The 21,206-nt window shown below is 55.3% G+C and overlaps 1 protein-coding gene across 4 annotated transcripts in view; it reads left to right on the top strand.

Moving 5' to 3' along the window:
- MLXIP (MLX interacting protein) overlaps positions 1 to 20,572 on the top strand; it is a 58,207-nt gene extending 37,635 nt beyond the window's left edge. The window contains exons 2-17 of one of the 4 annotated variants that reach the window (XM_061384729.1): positions 6,512 to 6,618; positions 7,186 to 7,271; positions 8,670 to 8,759; positions 9,294 to 9,335; positions 9,640 to 9,811; positions 10,452 to 10,541; positions 11,345 to 11,436; positions 12,441 to 13,107; positions 13,554 to 13,675; positions 13,776 to 13,980; positions 15,495 to 15,622; positions 16,112 to 16,216; positions 16,325 to 16,452; positions 16,573 to 16,696; positions 17,736 to 17,865; positions 18,433 to 20,572. In XM_061384729.1, the coding sequence (XP_061240713.1) occupies positions 6,512 to 6,618; positions 7,186 to 7,271; positions 8,670 to 8,759; positions 9,294 to 9,335; positions 9,640 to 9,811; positions 10,452 to 10,541; positions 11,345 to 11,436; positions 12,441 to 13,107; positions 13,554 to 13,675; positions 13,776 to 13,980; positions 15,495 to 15,622; positions 16,112 to 16,216; positions 16,325 to 16,452; positions 16,573 to 16,696; positions 17,736 to 17,865; positions 18,433 to 18,554 (2,410 nt within the window). In that variant the 3' untranslated portion in view covers positions 18,555 to 20,572. Of the gene's footprint in view, positions 1 to 6,511; positions 6,619 to 7,185; positions 7,272 to 8,669; positions 8,760 to 9,293; positions 9,336 to 9,639; positions 9,812 to 10,451; positions 10,542 to 11,344; positions 11,437 to 12,440; positions 13,108 to 13,550; positions 13,676 to 13,775; positions 13,981 to 15,494; positions 15,623 to 16,111; positions 16,217 to 16,324; positions 16,453 to 16,572; positions 16,697 to 17,735; positions 17,866 to 18,432 lie in introns of all 4 variants that reach the window. The other 3 variants (XM_061384728.1, XM_061384731.1, XM_061384730.1) reach the window with 3 other exon arrangements.
- Positions 20,573 to 21,206: the final 634 nt, after the last annotated feature.

Raw genomic sequence — 21,206 nt, 5'->3', positions numbered from 1 at the left:
GGAGTGGGTTGCCATTTCCTCCTCCAGGGGATCTTCCCGACCCAGGGATCAAACCTGGGGCTCCTGCGTTGCAGGCAGATTTTTTACTGTCTGAGCCATCAGCACATGTAAATGTTTGTTGTTCCCAGCCTTTTCCTCCCACCGACAGGGCTGTAGTTTAATGTCTTCTATTTATGTCTTTGTGTCCGTGTGCAGATGGGTCTGGAGTAGAGTCTACTCCTAACCATGGGATTGGGAGTTGGGGGGATGCACATTTGAAATATTGATACACAGTTGGCCACTTGCCCTCCGAAGGTCACAGTTGTTTTTGCCCCTCATCACATCCCATCCCTGGTGCCAGTGTAACCATCACTCTCGCTTACCAGAATTCTGAGCTGACTGGGAAATCAAAGTGGAGTCAGTTCACAGCAGCACTGTTCACAATGGCCAGAACATGAAACAACCCAAATGTCCGTCAGCAGATGAAGGAGTAAACAAACTGTGGTCTCTCCATCCAGTGGCACGTGATTCAGCCATGAGAAGGGAGGAAGCACTGACACATGCTGCAGTGTGGGTGAGCCTCGAAACTATTGCGCAAGGTGAAAGAGCCAGAGTCACAAGGCCGCGTATTTTATCATTTGGTTTATGTGAAATGTCCGGAGGAAACAAATTCACAGAAACAGAAAGTAGATCATAGTTGCCAGAGGCCAGGGGAGGAAGTAACAGGGAGTGACTGCTATGGGTACAGGGCTTCCTTTTGGGGTGAGGAAAACAGCACTGAAACCAGCAGTGATGGTTACATGGCATTCTGGACAGACTTCATGCCAGTGAACTGTGCATTTTAAATGGTCAAAGTGGTAACTTTGATGCTACATATATTGTCAGTTCAGTTCAGTCACTCACTCGTGTCCGACTCTCTGCGACCCCATGAACCGCAGCACGCCAGGCCTCCCTGTCCATCACCAACTCCCGGAGTTTACCCAAACTCATGTCCATCGAGTCGGTGATGCCATCCAGCCATCTCATCCTCTGTTGTCCCCTTCTTCTCCTGCCCCCAATCCCTCCCAGCATCAGGGTCTTTTCCAGTGAGTCAACTCTTCGCATGAGGTGGCCAAAGTACTGGAGTTTCAGCTTCAGCATCAGTCCTTCCAATGACCACCACAAAAAAAGGTTCAGCAGATGTTGGCCAAATTATCCCCTGTATCGTTGATCAAGCTGCGGACGTGACTTGTCAGGGAACCCCAGACTGTCTTTCTAAGCAGCCCCAGGCAGCCCAGAACTAGGAGAGGCCTCCCCCACCCCAGGCTCGCTCTCTAGGCGTGGAATGGGAAGGACATGGGCCCTCAGGAGACAGCTTGTCCCCAAGAGGAAAGAAGGGGCTGCAACCCCCATGCCAGTCCCTTCTTCTGCAGTCTTTAGCACACCAACTCACCCTCCCTGAGGAGGAGACAGATCTAGGAATGTGTTTTTGTTTTTTAATAAAAATTTTTTGAAGTACAGTTGACTTACAATGTTACATTTAATTTCTGCTGTATAGCAAAGCGACTCAGTTATACACACACACACACACACACACACACACACATATATGTATTCTTTTTCGTATTCTCTTCCATTATGGTTTATCTCAGGATATTGAATATAGTTCCCTGTGCTATGCAGTAGGATCTTGTTTATCCATCCTGTCTATGCTAGTTTGCGTCTGTTAATCCCAGACTCCCAGTCCTTCTCTCCTCCACTCTTACTTCCCCGATGGCAACCACACATCTGTTCTCTGTGAGTCTGTTTTTCTTTCATTCATGGATACGTTCATTTGTGTTGTATTTTAGATTCCACAAGTAAGTGATGTCATATGGTATTTGTCTTTCTGACTTACCTTTGCTTAGTATGATGATCTCTATTTGCATCCATGTTGCTGAAAATGACATTTTAATGGCTGAATAACATTCCACTGTGTGTATGCAGCACGTCTCCTTTATCCATTCATCTGTTGATGGACATCTAGGTTGTCTCTGTGTCTTGGCTATAATAGATAGCGCTGCTGTGAACACTGGTGTGCGTGTCTTTTCAGATGCTAGTTTTCTATCGGGGTATGCCCGGAAGCGGGATTGCCACGTCACGTGGGCCTCGGTTTTTAGTTTGTTTCCTGAGGAACCTCCATGCTGTTTTACATAGTGGCGGTGCCGATTTACACCCCACCAACGGTGTACGCAGGTCCCCTTTCTCCACATCCTCTCCACGTTTATTATTTGCAGACTTTTTAATGATGGGCATTCTGACTGGTGTGGGGTGATACCTTATTGTAGTTTTGATTCGCATTTCTCTAATAATTAATGGTGATGAGCATCTTTTCATGTGCCTAGTGGCCATCTGTATGTCTTTTTTTGAGCAGTATCTATTTAGATCTTCTGCCCATTTTTTGATTAGGTTGTTTGGTTTCATTTTTTGTTGTTATTAAATTGTAGGAGCTATTTGTGTATTTTGGAAGTTAAGCCCTTATCAGTTACATCATTTGCAGATATTTTCTCCCAGTCCTTAAGTTGTCTTTTGTTTTGTTTATGGTTTCCTTTACTGTGCAAAAGCTTGTAAGTTTGATTAGGTCCCATTTATTTATTTTTGCTTTTATTTCTATTGCCTTGGGAGACTGACCTCAGAAAACATTGGTACGATTTTTGTCAGAGAATGTTCTACCTATGTGCTTTTTTAAGAATTTTATGATGTCTTATATTTAAGTCTTTAAGCCATTTTTGAATTAATTTTTGTGTGTGGTGTGAGGGAGTGTTGTATTTTCATTGATTTATATGCGACTGACTTTCCCAGCACCACTTGCTAAAGAGGCTGGCTTTTCCCCCTTGTGTATTCTTGCCTCCTTTGTTGAAGATTAATTGCCCATGGGTGTATGGGTTTATTTCTGGGCTCTGTTCTGTTCCATTGATCCATATGTCTCTTTTTGTGCCAATACCATGCTGTTTTGATTACTGTAGCTTTGAGGTATTATCTGAAGTCTGGGAGGGTTATGCTTCCTGCTTTGTTCTTATTCCTCAAGCTTGCTTTGGCAGAACTGGGTCTGTTATGGTTCCATTAAAATTTTTAAGATTATTCTAGTTCTGTGAAAAATGTCATGGGTATTTTGATAGGTAATGCTTTAAGTCTGTAGATTACTTTGGGTAGTATAGGCCTGGGAACATTTTGCCAGTGGGATTCCAGGAAGCATGAGGAATGGTGAAGAAGTAATACCTTACAAGCAAATATGGTTGCATGACCAAATGAATGGACTCCACCACTGTCTGGGCCCTACCTTGGAGCCTGTGCCTGCTTTCTTTTGCAGAGAATGCTCTGACCAGGAGTTCAGAGCTCATCTTCCCTGGAACCAGCAGAACCCCAAATCCCCACCTCAGTTTCATCCTTACCCGTTCTTAATGCCAGCTCCTGTCTGTGCAAGGCTTGTATTTTAATTTTCATTCCAAAGCAGTCTCTTGCCAGCCTGCCAGAGAATTCAGTTTGCCATTCCACTCAGCAGCAGTTTCGAGAGAGAGTTTGTTGTGCTGTAGACTTCCTGCCTGGTGTCATGAACCTGTCTTCTAGGAAGGACGGCCGTGGTAGGGGGTGTGTGAAGACTTTTCTTTATGGAAAAGTTTAGCTTTCACTTAGTCATTCCATATTTAATCACACCTCCCACCTGCCAGGCACTGTGCTCGGATGAGTCAGACCCAGACCCTGGCCTTCGCAGAGTCAGATTGGGAGAGTAAGGGGTGAATCCAGGGTCCCTGTTCTAACCAGGAAGCCCTGGTGTTGGTGTGGGGGGTGATGTTTAAGAAGGCAGGGTTGGGAGGTAAGGCCAGAGGAGGTCTTTTGTTTATGGAGGGCGAAACCAGTAGTCTCGGAAATTTTTTTTCTTTTTTACATTTTAAAATTTTATTTGTTTGTACCAGGTATTAGTTGTGGCACGTGGGATCTTTGATCTTCATTGTGGGCATGTGGGATCTAGTTCCCTGACCAGGGATGGAACCCGGGGCCCCTGTGTTGGGAGAACAATGTCTTAGCCACTGGACTACCAGAGAACACCTCAGAAATTTTAATAATGTGTTTCTGGTTACACTTTAAAGAAGGAATATAGCAGAACCCTGAGTTAGGCGAAGAAGCATCCCAGCCAACCGTGTCTGGAAGCCGAGTTAAGCTAGGGTGGGGTTTTGGGGGGAGCAGAAGTCTGCCCATGGGTGCTTTGTGGGAATCCTGCTCTAGGGATCCCTGCCAAGGAACTGCCCATTAGAACTCCGTAGAGCAGCCTGTCTTATACATTCCATGGGAAACTAGACTTGGGGTGCCTCCACAGGAAGGGTCCTCGCCCTTGTCTGTGGGTGCCTGCATGGGGAATGTCTCCTGTCCTCATCGAGGGTTAGCAGTGACGTCACATCAAAGGCGGGAGAAGCCCTTTCCATAAGGAAACGTCTAGATGTGTGTCCTGCATTTTTCTAACACTTTGCATGTGCAGTTGAGTTGCCGTGTGTGGGTGAGCGTCCATCAGCCATCGCCTCTGCTTTCACCCTCTCCACCTCTCTGGGCGGTTTAGGTTTTAGTTTTGGTTTCAGACTTAACTTGTTCGTGTCAGCTGAGCGCCGCCTGTCGGCTGTTGAGGTATTACAGAAGCCTAGGGTGATGGGTGATAGCCGTTGGACATAAGGAGTGAACATCCCTAGGGTAGAAAGAGGCAGACGTCTAGCAGTTTGCGGGGAAGAAGATGAGAACCCGAAAGTTACTTTATCAGAGTGGATTTCTAGCCTCCAGGGTCTGACCTCTCTCTGAATCTTCCCACCCGTTTCATGGTAAGTAATTGAAGATGTTGGTGTCATCTGACTTCTCTAAGACGCTCTTATGCTCTCATCAGCCACTACGTAAAGTAAGGGTGGGTTTATATTTAAGCCTGCTGGTTTGTTTTGTGGGTTTTTAAAAAAATATTCTTTCGAGGTTACCTCTGCTGTGTGTCTTAAGAATGTGGCTGCGCGTGTGTGCATTTAATCCTTCTTAAAACGCTCTGGAGGCAATGGTATTATTGTGATTTTACCCAGGCAGCTGGCATGTCAGAGGAGTTTCGTGGCTATAATAGTTCACTTCTAGTATGCAGTTGCACCACAGAGACTCAGAAACACCAGGCTGCTGGCTGTTGAATGTGGGTGACAGCTGAGGTCGAAGTGCCTTTGGACTGGGGGAGCAAGGGCAGAAAGGCATGTGACTGGCTTAAAGCCCCTGACCCTTTGCACTGAGGCTGCTGCTGTCTGTCTGACCCTCCAGTTCTCAGAAGACTTGCTGTGATGTTTTCTCTGTGGGGTTCTCAGCCTTCTCTCCGACAATCCACAGCCTGGCCTGGTGCTGGGTTGGAAGATGGGGCATGAGATTTGCCAAGAGCTTCTGATGAAGAAACCAGGTGTTCAGGTTTGGGGAGCGTTTATTACTTAGGCGCTCTCTTTGAAGACCCCAGCTGTTGTGACTGCTGGCACATCTCTGCTTGTCACATGGCCTCTGAGTGGCTTTGGAGAAGGGGGCAGGGCTGTGGCCTGCAGTGATGTAGAACTTACAGAACCCCTTTTGGTATGGACCAGAAAGAGTGCCTTGCCCATCTCAGCCATCTGGAGAGGGGAAGCCCTATGCCAGCGGCTCAGAGGTGGCTCCTGGCACAGCCCGTGGAAAACCAAACCATCTGAGCAGGCTGTGCCACCAGGGAGTGTCCCTTGCCTGCCACCAGCTTTGTTGGCAAAGGCTGTTTAACTCAGTCAGTGAAGGATTATTGCGCGAGCCCCTGTGTTGTGCTGAGTTCGGTGCTGGGTGGTTAGGGTGGGGATACTAGAAGGGCCCTCCCCTGAGAAGCTGCAGTTTGGCGGCCGGAGGTGTGGAGACACATTGCTGTACGGGGAGTGGATGATTGTGTCCTTGAGGTGTGAACAGCGCTCAGAGATCCTGAAGGGGCTGGCAGCAGCCTGGGAGAGGCCAGTGCCGGCTTGGAGGAGATGGTGTTTGAGCATCACTTGGAAGGATGAGCAGCTGGCCAGGGGCAGAGTGAGCTCCGTGAAGAATGGGGACTGCCAGTGCAGGGGCCTGGAGGCAGGAGAGGGCCCTGCGGGTTCTAGGGCCAGTGGGACATTTGTGTGCCTGGATCGTCAGTGCCTCCTGGGGACTGGTGGTCGAGACCAGGTTCAAGGAGCCTGGCTTTCCTTCAGTGGTCAGCAGATTTCTTTTTTCTTCCCCCCAGCTTTGTTGAAATAAAATTGACATGTAACATTAAGTTTAAGGTATACAGCATGGTGATTTGATACACGTATAAGGTAAAATCCACAGAATTTTAGCTTTTAATTATGGAAAATTTTGAAGATATGCAAAAGTCAACAAAATGAGATAGTGAAAGTGACTTTATATCCTATTGAGCCTAGCCTGTGGCTTGTATGGATTAATCCAGAATCTTGAGGCCTGGAGTGATGGGGTGGCACATTTCATTGTCAGAGAAACCACTGAGTGTCTCCCTCCTCATTTTACCTTTCAGTGGGAAGTTGGTGTCTCCGAAGTGGAAGAATTTCAAAGGCCTGAAGCTCCAATGGAGAGACAAGATCCGGCTCAACAACGCCATCTGGCGGGCCTGGTACATGCAGTGTAAGTGCTGAGTGGCTGGACCCACGACCCTGTAGGTTCTGCCACCGAGAGGCCTGTGCACCTTGGGGCCTGGAGCCGGGTCTTGGAACCCTGTGTGTCAAACAAAAGTCTCTCTCGGGCAATCTGCGGAGACAGGAGAACCAAGCCAAATCCAAGTGTCCGCAGGAGGCTCAGTGTTGTAAGGCAGAGGGGAAGGGATGGGTGTACAGCTGAGGGGTGACATTTGGAGAGTCAAGGAACAGTCCCCGTTTTCAGCGGGCCTGAGAAGGTGCAGGCCCAGGCCATGGCCTGTGTCCGGCTGGCGTGGGTGCTGGGGGGTCTGGTGATTCCTGCAGGAGACCGGCGTGCCGGGGGTCCCCTAGGCTCAGGCTGGTGTTTCCTCTTGATCGGGCAGACTCCCTTTCTCGCCCCCACATCACTGAGAGAGTCTTTCCCTTTGACCTGGACCCTTTATTTCCCCAAATCTCATTTTCCAAGAGGAGAGCACTTCAGGATCCCCCCAAGGGGTGGGGTGTAGACAGCAGGGCAGGGCTCCTCGGTGACAGCGTCTCACCCCGCCCCGCCCAGATTTGGAGAAGCGCAAGAACCCCGTGTGCCACTTTGTTACTCCACTGGACGGCTCTGTGGAAGTGGACGAGCACCGCCGGCCCGAGGTACTTGGCAGTGATGGGCCCTCACTCGGGAGAAGGAGGTGACTCACGAGGGCCGGGCCGAGGGCTGGGTCCCCACAGAGGAAGGCTGCAGGGCAGAGCACTTGCATCCTGGCGGCTGTTATCCCGTGAGATGCGACGGCGATGTGGGGGCACGTGGCCCCTGATACCCCGCAGAGGCTCCCCCTTCTCAGGCCAGGCTGATCCAAGGACTTGGGGCTTCCTCCAAACAAGACTTACCCTCTGCTTTCCTTTAATGTCGGCGCGTCTCTGGAAGTCAGCTGGGGAGGCGGTGGGGGGACAAGGCAGACATCTTTAACCACTGAAGAGTGACCTCCAGATCTTTATATACTGAGAGGGAAAGATGGTGAAGACATAGTAAATGAAAAGAAGCAAGTTGCCCAACAGGGTTTTAGTATCTTCAGGTTAATTTTTGGAAGCATGTATCTGTGTGATTATACATGCATAGGAAATGTCTCAAAGGATATTCAGAACTCTCACTTGTGGGATTAGTGTGAGGAGGAGAGAAGACTCCACTTTCACTTTCTTCTCTTCTGTATTGTTTTAGTTTCATCCAAGCTTGTCTTACTGTTATGTTGAAAAGGGGGAAACTTGGAAAGTAACCTAACACAAGACAGCTTGGAGCCAAGGGACATGATCTGGTATCAGACGGTGGTAAAGAATCTCATCACTTTTTAGGTCTGGTAATAGTATTGTATTATTCACTGTGGAGATTCTTCACTGTCTAAGACACATAGTGAAGTATTTTAGGTGAAATTATATGACATTTATGATAGGATGTCTGGGACTTGCTTTAATATTCTGCAGCCATCAAAAGAAACGAATGTGAAAGTGAGGTGGTCTCGCTGAGGCTGTCATGATTCCTGGTCACCAGAATTCAGAGATAACTGTGGAAGGGGCTCCCGCCCTGCATGGTGGGGAGGTTGAGCTGGACCTTGGAGGTCCCTTTCTGCCGGAACCTTCTGTGACTGGCTGTTTCTTTTCACCCTTTGGCAATGTGGTGGAGCCTCAGGGCATTTGAGAGCTAGCCCGAGTCTCTGGCAATTCCTCCAGCTCCCGGATCTCTGTGCTCCTCCCCTGCCGAGCACTTTATCTGAGCCCTACTCCAGTCCAAGCTCTGGACCCTGGGCCCCCAAAGTCCCCTAGGTTATCTTGGGGGGTAAGATAACCTAGTGAAAGCTCACCTTCACTCAGAGGCTGGGCATGGCCCAGCAGAGGCCGACACACTCTGTGGATGAAGCCGCAGGCAAGCAGCCGGCGACTCAGAGCTGGATTGCCCGGGCCTGACGTCTGGAGTCAGACGCTTGTTCGCTGGCAAGGTGAGCTCTGCGAATAAAACCCAACACCGCCTCTTCCCTCTGCCCTGCGTCTCTCCCACAGGCCATCACCACGGAAGGAAAGTACTGGAAAAGCCGCATAGAGATCGTGATCCGGGAGTATCACAAGTGGAGAACCTACTTCAAGAAAAGGGTATCTGGAGACTTCCCTGGTAGTCCAGTGGCTAAGACGCAGTGCTCCCCAGGCAGGGGACCCGGGTTTGATCCCTGGTCAGGGAGCTATATAGATCCTACATGCCACAACTGAGACTCGGTGCAGCCAAATACATTTGAAAAGGACTTCCAGCCCATATTTACTCAGTACACTGACCCCTGATGCTCTGGCTCAGAGCTGTCAACCCATTGCCCACTGCCCCCCACCATGGCCCCTGTAGCCCATCGTTCTATCCCAGCCCAAGTGGTGACCTGCTTTGGTTGTGTGAGCTTTGTTCTCAGTCTGTCCAGCTTGGGGCTGGGGCTGTTTATTCCGCAAACGCTGGTCAGGAATCTCTGAGCCCAGCTTCAGCCTGGGGATGACAGGAGCAGGATCCTTCTCACCACCTTCCTCCCAGAGAGAGAAGGCCTAGATGCTCTGAAAGTGATCCTCTTCTGGGGAGGAGAGGCTGAGGGCCTTGTCCCCTCTCTGGGCCTTGGGGGACCACTTTGTCCCTCTCTCCTTTCTCCACAGCTCCAGCAGCACAAGGATGAGGATCTTTCCAGCCTGGCCCAGGTGAGCAAGTGTGGGGGCCGTGAGGACCCTCACGGGACCTGCCCCTTTACAAGAAACAGCAGTGGTGTGGGTGGCCCAGCACCGCAGCAGAAGGTGGTGGGGACATGGACTCTCCCTGGGGCCAGAAGAGGGACATAAAGGAAAGAAGCCAGTTCTCTGCAGGTCCCGTCCCCTGGCCTCGTCTCTTACCTGGCAGCCCTTGCTGCTCTGAGAAACTGGGCCACGTATCTCCCCAGCGTGACTTGACTGAGAACTTGCAAGTCACCGGTGCCTGTTTGGCTTTTCCTTCCCCTGTTGGTGGTAGGACGATGACATGCTTTACTGGCACAAGCACCGGGACGGCTGGAAGACGCCAGTCCCCATGGAGGAGGACACGCTGCTGGACACGGACATGCTCATGTCGGAGTTCAGCGACACCCTCTTCTCCACACTCTCCTCCCACCCACCCGTGGCCTGGCCCAACCCCCGTGAAATAGGTAACCCGCCCCCAGACCCTTGATGGAAAAGGGTACCATCTCCACCCCAGGAGGAGTCCCCAGGGCAGGCTCCTCTTTGGGTCCATCCCTGAGCCTCTGTCGCTTGTTTGGGGGGAGTGCTGAGGAGAAGGCGTGGCCGACCTTGCTGTGTGGGGGCCCCATCGAGCCTATGGTGCCGCTGCCAGGGAACAGTGGGGGGTTTGGTCTGAACGACTTCACATTTCTGATCCTGTCTCCTCACCTGAGGACATGGGCCTGGGGCCAGTGACAGGGCCTGAGACTCACTCTCGAGAAAATCACATGCACTCCAGTTGCTTGGCCTCTCACCTCAGAGCTTGCAGCCATCCAGTTAACCCTCTGGGAGGAGCCCACAGATGAAGTCAGCACCGAGGGGTCTCTGCAGAGCTGTTCACAGCACAGCGTCTGCTCCCAGATACTCACTCAGTTTACCTTTCCCCTGCAAACTCACTTTCTTTCCCACCCTCTGAGGGTGGAGAATGCCCATGAACCCCCCCCGAGAAATCCTAGCCCAGGAGAATGCGAGTAGGGCCAGGGAGATCCAATCTGGTCCCCTCATACATTCCCACAACATGGACTGAGAAGGTCAAACAATCCCTCTGTCTCCTTTTTATTCTAACAGCACACCTGGGAAACGCAGACATGATTCAACCTGGGCTGATTCCATTGCAGCCCAACCTGGACTTCATGGACACCTTTGAGCCCTTCCAGGGTGAGGACTTGGGGCAGAGAGAGAGCTTGCGTCTCCCTTTGCCCAGGACAGAGTGGGCCGGGCTTCCCTTTCATAGAGGGGAACTGTTAGAATGGGCCGGGAAGCGGTCTTAGAATTCGTCCAAAGCTTGCTTTTTTTTGGTAGTAGCTGCAAGGCAATGGCACCCCACTCCAGTACTTTTGCCTGGAAAATCCCATGAACGGAGGAGCCTGGTAGGCTGCAGTCCATGGGGTTGCTAGAGTCGGACACGACTGAGTGACTTCACTTTCACTTTTCACTTTAATGCATTGGAGAAGGAAATGGCAACCCACTCCAGTGTTCTTGCCTGGAGAATCCCAAGGACAGGGGAGCCTGGTGGGCTGCCGTCTATGGGGTCGCACAGAGTCGGACACGACTGAAGCGACTTAGCAGCAGCAGCAGCAGCCTGCAAGTGTTTCTCAGCCTGCGCGTCCCAGAGCCCCAGGTTCAGCCTTGACTGCAAGCAGTTCCCCCTCTGGGCAACAGGGGGCGCTGGCGACACAGCTGCCGCCTTGCGGTTCCCTGCAGTTATAAATGATCCTCGAACTCCCGCAATCCTTAAACACCGAGGCCTGGGGCTGTTTCAGAGCCCACACTGGTTGCCAGCATGTACAACTCCAATCAGAGGGCCTGTTTCAGCAGAGTTACCTCGGTGCGGGGGGAGGGGTGCCCTCTGGCCATGGCATTCCTCTGGGTAAGGTGGGGTTCAGTGCCCAGTTTGTTTGGATCTTAATTCAGTCAAATGGCAGGCACAGAGCTCACAGGCCCCCGATGTTGTCTTTCAGACCTTTTCTCTTCCAGCCGCTCCATTTTTGGCTCCATGCTGCCTGCACCCGCCTCAACGCCTGCACCAGATCCCAACAGCCCACCTGCTCAGGTAGAGGGAACTTGGGGAAAGGGAAAGGGCACCGGGCTTCCAGTCATTAGACCTCTGCAGCAAAGTGCTAGGGGTTGCTCGATCCGGTGCTGGACTCACACATAATGTGTAGAGAAGTTATTCTAGCCCTCCTAGAGAGCGTCTGTAGGTGTCCACAAGGTGGGAGACAGTCTCAGTAAATGCTGCTCCCCCCTAAGGCCCCAGATAACCTGTGTGTGGCGAGCTTCGTCTTGACCAGCTAAGAAAGGACCAGTGAAATTATCTTTCAATTAAAAATAAATAACTTTTTTTTTGAAAAAGAAAGGACCAGTGAGATAGCAAAGAAAAATGTGGTTGCTAAGAAGTTCCTCGTATTTCTTTTCCTTTTTGCTACGCACTCAGCACAAGTTGGCTACCAGGAGCTGGGGCCGCTGAGCTGAGGGAGGCCCGGCTGGTTGCCCTTAAGAGGCTCTCAGTTAGTATCCAGTTAGTGTGCCCTGGCCCCCGCTTCTTCCATCTGGCTCAGGGAAGAGCTTCTTCTATGGTGACCGACAGCCGAACAATTGATTCCTTATAGCATTTCCCTTTTAGGAAGACGTGACCTCCCTAGAAGGTGATATGAGACAGTGTCCTGGGGGAGCCTCCTGAGCAGCTGCTAGCCAGGCTGCCCCTGCTCTGTAACAGAAGATAGCAGGGACTTTGGGGGGACCCCGCCGGACTCCAGGAACAGGATATCCCCAGGCTGTGAGCCAAGTGTGTGCAGACAGTCACTGTGTCTGAGCCCTGTGTTATCACTGAGTCCCCAAAGGAAACAAGACCCCTGCTGGCATCCGGGGAGACCCAGCTCCATGTCCCCCAGATTAGGAGTCCCGGGCCTGGGAGATGTCGCCTCTGTCCCTTCTGCCCGGGGCTGGGTCCCAGGCACACGGTGTACGTGTCGGGCTCCGTGGCGTGTAGCGCTGGAGAGTGGCGGCGAGCTGTGTGACTGTAGCATTCGTTGCTCACTTCTTCTCTTCCTTCCTCAGGAGAGCATCCTGCCAACCACTGCTCTCCCTACCGATCTCCCCACCGCAAGCCTCCCCGACAGCTTCATCGCACCCCCCGCAGCCGCTGCCCTGGACCCCACGAGTGGGCAGGGCTGTGAACACCCGCCCCAGCCTGGGGACCCTTTCATGCAGCCGGCAGACCTGGGTCCCTCAGCACCGCCCCTGAGTGGCCCCCAGCCGTACCTGCCCGTGTTCACCTTGCCTTTGCTCTCGCCCAGCCCCGCCCCGCCGCCTCCTTCCCCCGTCTTGCCATTAGGCCCCCCTCCCGTCACTGCCCTGAACCCCCCAACTCCCCCCACCTTCCTGCAGCCCCAGAAGTTTGCCGAAGCTGGCAAGTCGCCCTCCGTCATCACCCACACGGCCTCCGCCACCCTCACCCACGATGCCTCTGCCACCACCTTCAGCCAGAGCCAGGGCCTCATTATCACCACGCGCTATCCGCCCCCCTCCGGGTCCCCCTACGGCCTGGCGCTGTCTCCCGTCACCCGGCCGCCAACCGTCGGGCCTCCCCAACCCCGTTTGACTTTTGTGCATCCCAAGCCTGTCTCCTTGCCTGGGGGGAGGCACAAGCAGCCCCCCAAAATAGTGCCTGCTCCCAAACCAGAGCCAGTGTCTGTGGTGTTGAAGAACGCTTGCCTCACCCCAGGTGAGTCAGGTGGGGGAAGGCAAGTGTGACCCCCCCACCCACCCCCAGGACATTTCCTGTCCCTGAGGCTGACAAACTCGTGACACACACATGTCATGATCTTGGAAGCAGAAGGTTGTAAAAGACGATGTGTGTAGATCGAGTCTGTTTTCTATTCTGTGGTGTTCTTCCAGTCTCAACCCAGTGTGGGAAAAAACGTGGCCCTGGTCATCTCTTGCCTGGGTCTGTAATCTGTCCCCACCAAGGAGAAGTTGCAAAAATCTAGCATTGTCTCTCCATGCCCTACAGTGAGGGGTGGCGTCTCAGTGGCAGCAGAGGGGTCGTGTGCTGCTCCTGAGGCTCCCCCCGCCCAGCCCCCATGCGGCCTGGCTGGCCCAGGTTCAGTACCCGCGTCAGGAGCAGGCGCACAGCTGGGCCTCCACCCTCACCTCCCCTTGTTCCAGCAGCTGCCTTCCCAGGCCAGCCGCAGGCAGTGATCATGACGTCAGGCCCTCTGAAGAGAGAAGGGATGCTGGCTTCCACCGTGTCCCAGTCCAACGTGGTCCTCACGCCTGCTGCCCTCACCAGGGTGAGTGGCCGAGACAGGCCCTCAACATCTTATGATCCCAGGTGGCCCTCATGCGGCCTAGCTGTGCTCGGAGTGACCTCCCTCCTCCACGTCCCTTTAGGCTCCTGGAGTCGCAGAGTTCCCCAGCAGCATCCTGGTGACCGACCTTGGCCCTGGCCCGGGTAGCCAGCATGCCCCCGTGTCCCGGCTTTTCCCTCCCGACTCCCTGGTGAAGGGCGAGCAGGGCCCGCTGCACGGGGGCATTGCCCAGGTCCCTGCCACAGGCGCCGGTGACTCAGCTCTCCGCTTGGACCGCTTGGGACCGCGTGAGTGGAGTAGGGGGCCCACTGCTGGACCGGGGAGGCTGCCGCGGGTACCTGGGTGAAGCCTGGGCTGCCAGGCCGGGCGGTGAGGGATCCAAAACTGCCGGTGGCCTAGGCTAAGTGCAGGATCAACGAGGGATAGCCGCTAGCACCTTGTGGTGCCAGCAGCTCGTGTGCTCATGGGGACACCACTCAGCCTCCTTCAGAAGGGCCTGGCTCTGATGGGGACGTCCCTGTTGGTCTGGGGGTCGAGACTCTGTGCTGCGACTGCAGAGAGTGCAGGTTAGATACCTGGTCAGAGAACAAAGATTCCACATGCCATGCCAAGAAAGATTTAAAAAATTTTTTTAAAAGACCAGGCTCTGAGCTGCCAGTCCTGATCCACAAGAGGGCCTGGGCGGTCCTCGTTGATGGTTTTCAGAAACTGCAAGCCTGTGGTTGCTGTGGCCGCGGGAGCCCCCAGCCTGTCTGGGTTTGGCTGGTTGTCCCTGGCCTGTGTGCTGGCAGCGTACCTCGGGAGCCCCCTTCCTGCCTCCCCGGCTTGGACTTCGGTTGGTGAGACGGCCGGGGTAGGACTGATGTTGCCCAGGGAGGTCTGAGAGGTCTGGGAAATGATGTTCCCAAGACTCTGCTGCTGGTGGGGGCAGGCAGGGGGCGTTGGGGAGGGGTGGAGCCAGATGCCACCTCAGAGAGGGAGACCAGAGTGTCTTCCTGTCTTAGATACAACCAGTGTGGCTAAGCCCTCTGCCGAAGCATCTTTCTGAAGTGGAGAGGAGAACATGATGAGCGGGGAGCTAGCTCTCTGCTTACAGGGATCAGACAGGGACTCGTCCGAGGACAGGTTTTAAAGAATGAGGACCCTCGTCCGGGAAAATACAGACGCGGACTGGCTGTGGGTTGGGCCTGAAATGCCATGTGGGGGCTCGGGAAAACGTCACCTTGTCCACTGAGGCGGATCACCAGAGGTTAGAGCCGTGCTGGAGGCTTGAGAGCAGGGTAGGGAGGAGAGCAGCGTCAAGGGGACAGAGCCTCAGGCATCCGCGTCAGTGCTGTGAGGCGGGGCTGGGAAGGGCTTCCTAGGCGCAGCTCCTGAGCTGGGGCCACAGGCTTCCTCCACGGAGTTATTTGTGGATACAAGAGCTCATTTGTTTTCCTAATTAAAAGATTTCTGGGGTGGGTAAAATTGAAAAAAGTATAAGAAAACACACACGTAGAGTTCAAAGAACAGGTAGCTTAAGTACTTGCCACCCAGGGTGAGCACCAGAGCCTTGCAGACGTGGAGGGGCCCCTGGTGCTCTGGGAGGTGGGCCTCTCTCTTTTCCTAGACCTGTGACCGCTGCACCCGGCAGGCCTAGCCAGGACCACCCCGCTGCCCCCCGCCCCCAGATGCTGGCAAGGATTTGCCTAGTTTTTGCTCTGGGCTGCCATGAGAGGTTGAGGGTGGGTTTCCCTTTGTGGGTGAGTCCCCACGCGGCTGGCACAGCCTGGTCCCTAAGGGGAATTTCTGCTCTTCCCAGGTCGGGACTGCCCGAACTCAGGGCAGGCCTCCCCGTGCGCGTCCGAGCAGAGCCCTAGTCCTCAGTCCCCCCAGAACAACTGCTCAGGGAAATCGCCTGCAGACCCCAAAAACGTGGCTGTTTTAAAGGTACCTCTTGGGTCTTGATCCCCTCGGAAGGCTGGGGAAGCAGGGAGAAGCGTATCCAGGGGCCATGGGGACAGCTGCGTCCCTGCTGGAGACATACTGGGAAGCCCCATGGGCTTGACAGGGGTCCCACACCTGAAATGGGGACATTCACCGCTTTGCCCTTGAGCATGTTGGCTCCTCCCCGCCCCACCTGCCCCCAGCCTTGAGGTGACAGTGGCCCCGAGCTCTGTGGAGCAGGGGCTGGCAGCTGCCACAGCCGGGTCTGAGGTGTGGGGGTGGCCAGGAAGAGCCGGATCTGCAGCACCAGGCCCTCGCTGTGCTCTGTTCTGTAGGGATGGTTTTCTAGCCCCATCTTGTCCCCTCCTGGCTCCTCCTGGAGCCTCTTAGCTCCCTGTCACCCCCTCCTTCCACATAGCTCTCTGTAGAGAATCTGAGCAGCAGGTGGGGATGGGGGGAGGGCCTGTGGCCAGTGACGGGCCGATTCCCCAGCAGAACCGGCAGATGAAGCACATCTCAGCCGAGCAGAAGAGGCGCTTCAACATCAAGATGGGCTTCGACACCCTGAACAGCTTAATTTCCAACAACACCAAGCTGGTGAGTGGCTGTGGGGGTCGGGGGAGAGGGTGGGCAGGGCGGGGACCGACAGGACCGGCACGTGGGGGCACCTGGTGTGCTGCGCGCTCTGACCCGGCCCCCTCGCAGACCAGCCACGCCATCACGCTGCAGAAGACCGTGGAGTACATCACCAAGCTGCAGCAGGAGCGCAGTCAGATGCAGGAGGAGGCCCGGCGGCTGCGAGAGGAGATCGAGGAGCTCAACGCCACCATCCTGTGAGGCTGGGCCTGGGGAGGGGGTGGGGTGGAGGGGGCTCGTCCTCCCCTCGCTCTCTTGGGCCTGCCCGCTGGACCCCCAGCCCCGAAGAGCTCCCCTGACTCTTGCTGTCATTTCAGCTCCTGCCAGCAGCTGCTCCCTGCCACGGGTGTCCCTGTCACCCGGCGCCAGTTTGATCACATGCGAGACATGTTTGACGAATATGTGAAAAGCCGGACCCTGCAGAATTGGAAGTTCTGGATTGTATCTTTGAGTTTTCTTTGCTCATTCCCCCCATCCCCACAACCCGTGACCTGAAACGGTGACACTGACCCTTCGGTTCCTTTAGAAAGAGGCTCTCTAAATAGTTGTCATTGAGTTTGTCAAGACAGGTAATGCTAGTTTCTGTCTCAAGAGAGACAGGGGCCCGGCCAGGCCTGCAGTGTTGGAGGGGGCTGTCCTTGGTGAGTGTACTGGCTGAGGGCTTCCCAGGGACACAGAACAGGCCTGCTTTGCACTGCCGAGTCCTTGAGAAGGGAAGAGGAGGCTGGAGCCGCTGGTGGGAGCCAGGAGGTAGGATCTGCTCTGACACGTCCCGGCATCAGCTCTGCCCTGCCACCTGAAACGGGCTCACAGAGTGACTGTGTGGCAGAGCCTGGATTTGAAGCTGGTTCCCTCTGGGCTGTTCTTTGGGTTTGTACCGCATGCCCTTGACAGCTGTTAATGAGGCAGGGATGCCCGAGTGCTGGGCTCTGTCCCTGGGGCCCAGGCCTCCCAGCACTTGGCCTTCCAGATGGCAGCATGGCCCTTACGGGGGATGGCTCTGGCCCTGTCAGTCTCCACCCAGCCTCCGCTGTGCCCCTGAGTGCACAGTGGGGACACACGCGGGGTCGGCCGCCACACCCCCGGCCGTGGGACTGACAGGCTGAGGAGGGGTTCACAGGAGAGGAGGGCTGCGGGGGCAGGGGTATCTATGTGTGCGCTCCTGGGCGGGTTCTACAGGAAGAGATGACCGACAGCAGCTCCAGTCCCCCCTTTGCTCTGGTCCCTGAGTGGAGCTGGGACAAGTCAGAACCTCTGTGGTCAGTGGCAGGTTCCTCGGCATCAGGCTGAGAGTGGGGACTGAGGTCACAGCCTGAGCGCAGGGACGATTAGGGACATCTCTCCCCACCCTTCCATCCCCCTCCCCAGCTGTGCACAACACCCTGCCAGTCCTGAGGGGTGTCGGTCACGGGCACACCTGTGACTGGACTCCGCTCTCTCTGCGCTGGCTTATGGTTTCTTTAACCCAAGCGCCGTGCAGTTCAGCGTCATCATCAAGCCGCTGTTTGAGTCCTTCAAGGGCGTGGTGTCCACCAGCAGCCTGGATGAGCTGCACCGGACGGCGCTGTCCTGGCTGGACGAGCACTGCTCCCTGCCCATCCTCAGGCCAAGTGAGTGGGGGCTGCATGGGGGCCGTTGTGGGGCCGTGGGGGGCTTAGCCATGGAAGCGGCTGCAGAAATCCCAGGCTCCACCATAGTTGGTCTGCACGCACCTGGGGCAGGAAGGTGAGGCCCTGCAGGTGAGGGGGTGCCTCCCAGCGCCTCGCTCAGCTTTCTGCCGTCTCCGTGTGTCCGTCTGATGATCAGACCCAGCTTGTGTTTGTTGAGCAGCTGCTCTTCCCCTGGCCTTGTGTCAGGTGTTTTCAGGCACACTTTCATGTTCAGCTCTTTTCATAAGGACCAAGGCTGTGTGTCAGGTCACAGGGACAAGCAGGAACGGCTCAGGGTGTTCCCCACTCTCCTGCAGGGTGGCAGATAGGATCGGGCATCATCTTAAAGGCAGAGGTGTGAGTGTCCAGACCGCAGCAGAGGCTCCCCTGGGGTTTGTGCCTCTCCTGGTTTGGGGGGCCCTAAGGATCGCCCCTCGGGGTGTACACGTGTAACTGCATGTTCTGTCTCTCGGGCTCAGAGCTGGCTCCCCCAGGCCACATCTGCAGGCTCCCCCTTCTATCTTGCAGCCGTGCTGAACACCCTCCGGCACCTGAGCACCACCACGTCCATCCTGACAGACCCGTCCCAGCTGCCCGAGCAGGCAGCAGAGGCCGTCAGCAGAATCAGCCAGAGAGCCGGGGAGTCCTAGCAGCGCTTAGTGGGCACGCGGCCACGTGGGATGCCGAGGAGACCCTTCCCCGCCTGTGGAGAGGAGGCTGCGCCCCTCACCTCTCCCGCTTCAGGGCCTCCTAGCCTCCCTGCGACTGTGGCCCTGGCCGCTCCAAATGCTGCGCTCAGGTCTGAAGCAGGTTTGGGTCCTGCCAACAGCAATAGCCCAGCTCTGGGAACCCCTTGCTGTGAACTCTGACTCAGCGACCTCAGTCACTGACCTCCCCTCACCTCAGAGAAGCCCAGATGAAGGGAAACGAGGGGACGCCGCCCCTCCCTGTCCTGTCCTGCTGGTGGGTGTCGGGGGGATGGGGGGGGCCTGGCAGCAGTGCAGGGAGCCGACGGGCAGGAGGAGACCTCGCCCATTCCCCCAAGTTAGGACGCGTGAGGGTCCTTCCCAGCTGCTGTCTGGGATGCACCCTCCTGTCACGTCTCTTGCACCCCTGGGCTGTTGGAAGGTCTCCTCCTTCCTCCCCCAACTCTGACCTAATAGAGCGGATGTTGGCTCGGGCTTCGCAGGGCCGGGAAACCCTACAGCACATGTGTGCAAAGCAGTGGGTATGTGTGCCCCAGAGGATAACGGACGCGCCAGTGATGCGGAGCTGCTTCAGTCCTGGAGGTCCCCCGGGTGGTGCTGTGGTCTGTTTCACAAGTGGATTTGGTTCCACTTCACGTCGCGGCAGCCACGATGGCACCAGCCCGGATTTCACATAGTGGGGGCTCAGCCAGGCCCTGCCCGCTCATGCCCCACCTGCTTCCAAGCCAGGAATAGCCATGCTCGATGGACACCGCTAGCCCTGTGGGTGCAGCACGTGAAACACCAGGCTCCGCAGTGCTGCCATCGACCGGGTCCCCTCAGCTGGATTGTCCAGCCGGGAGCCCCAGCCCGTCCATCCCAGTTCCTGGACCAAAGACGCCAGCACCCCCGGCATCTGCCCTGTCTTGTGTTTGGAGGCAGAAATTGGTCGACGCAGAGCTCCGAGGCGGCTGCCTCGGAGCTGTCTCCAGGCGGCTCCGGATCAGTCAGGAGTTGAAGTCCGCTTTGGTCCAGGTGGAGGACTGTGGGGCCCGCAGGCCGTTTCCGAAGGTGGGAGTTACACCTGGAAGGGTTCGGAGGAGGGGGCCCGTGCCAGTCCTCCTCTCGCCGCGTCTGCGGGAGCAGTTCCAGGCAGAAGGATGCTCTCTAACACTCAGGAAGCCCAGCCAGGGCTACCTCCTCATTGAAAGAATGTGCTTTTCACGTCCTGCTGTGAAGTTCAGAGGCCGGCAGGCTTCCCCGTCAAACTCTGTCCTCCCTGCCCGAGATGGAGACCTGCCCGAGCAAGGGCCAGGCCAGGAGTCCTGCTGGGCTGGGCAGAGCTGTGGTGGGGGCTGCTGCGGGCCGCCCGCTGAAGCTTGGATCCTTTCGGAGGCTCCCACTGGCTCCTGGAGGCCTGTGGAAGGTGCCCTGGGGGCAGCCCCACCTCAGCCTCCGCTAGTGGAGGACGGAGGAGGGTCCTCCCCGGGTGGCCGGCCATGCCACTGCCTCCGCTCCCTCATCTGTGCGCCGGCCCCATCAGGAGCGCCCCGGCGGCCCCCTCTGCCTCCCCAGAACACGTGTTTACAGGCCTTCGGATGGCTCTCCTGAGGGGCGGGCACAAGACAGGCTGGGCCAGCCCTGCGTGTCCCCTGGGAGGCGGGATGAGAGCCCAGCCTCCCCCCGAGTGGACACGAGGTCTCCCTCCAAGGGGGAAGAGCACTGCGAGGCTCGAAAGGAAAACAAAGGAAAATCAGAGACGTTCCTGGCCACGAGGGGCTGCAGAGGGTCCTGCGCTCAGCCGCGTCCCTGTTCCTGTGCCTTCGTCAACCGCGTGGGCGGCCGTGGAGCTCGGCCCAGCCACGACCTCTCTGAGATCAATAGCTTTCTCCCCACCCCATGTTGGGAGTCTTTTTATTTTTATTTTTTTTAGCTCCATGGGATATAAAATTGGCCTCTTGCTTCTTTGGCCTACCTCTCCTGCCCTTTGGCTGATTTAATGTTCACGATTCTGTTTTTTAAATATTTAAAGCTGTTAGGTTGTATGAAGCATTGAAGGGCGCGTGTGCGTGTGCGTGTGTCTGTGTGTGGGCACGTGCGGGTGTGTGTGTGCGGTGTGTCCCAGCAGATGGTTAACTCGATGCATGTTTTGTTTTGAGATATTTACTTAAATCCATTTTTCTTGGTGCTCACCAGTATCACGGCTATAGGGCCACAAAGCTGTATTTTTTAACACAGACACAATTGTTTCTTGCTCTGGAAGTTTCCTTGTTTCAGAGTCTTGCCCACTGAGTCTGGCCGGACGGGGGGTGGCCCTAGCTTTGACCCTTGTCCTGGGGTCCCCAGCCGGGGTGCGGGAACCCCCAGGGCTGCTCTGCCAGCTGCCTCCAGTGAACGCTCTGATTTGTTTACACTCCCTTTCACCCCACCTCCTATTTCTTCTCCCATAAAAGAGACTTAAAAACGCTGATTTTGGAGGATACAAAAATCAGTCTGAAAGAAAAAAAAAGCGTGCCTGGCACAGTCTCTGAAAGTGTTTCTGTGAAATCTTTCTGTGCCATCAGCTCCCTTCCTACCGCTGGTTGCTCTTTGACGACAAGTGGGAAATGCAGGGAA

The sequence above is a fragment of the Bos javanicus genome, chromosome 17 (assembly GCF_032452875.1).
Source record: "Bos javanicus breed banteng chromosome 17, ARS-OSU_banteng_1.0, whole genome shotgun sequence".
Taxonomy (NCBI): Eukaryota; Metazoa; Chordata; class Mammalia; order Artiodactyla; family Bovidae; genus Bos; species Bos javanicus.
Note: the sequence above shows the minus strand (reverse complement) of the source record. Positions and strands in the feature narration are given on the sequence as shown.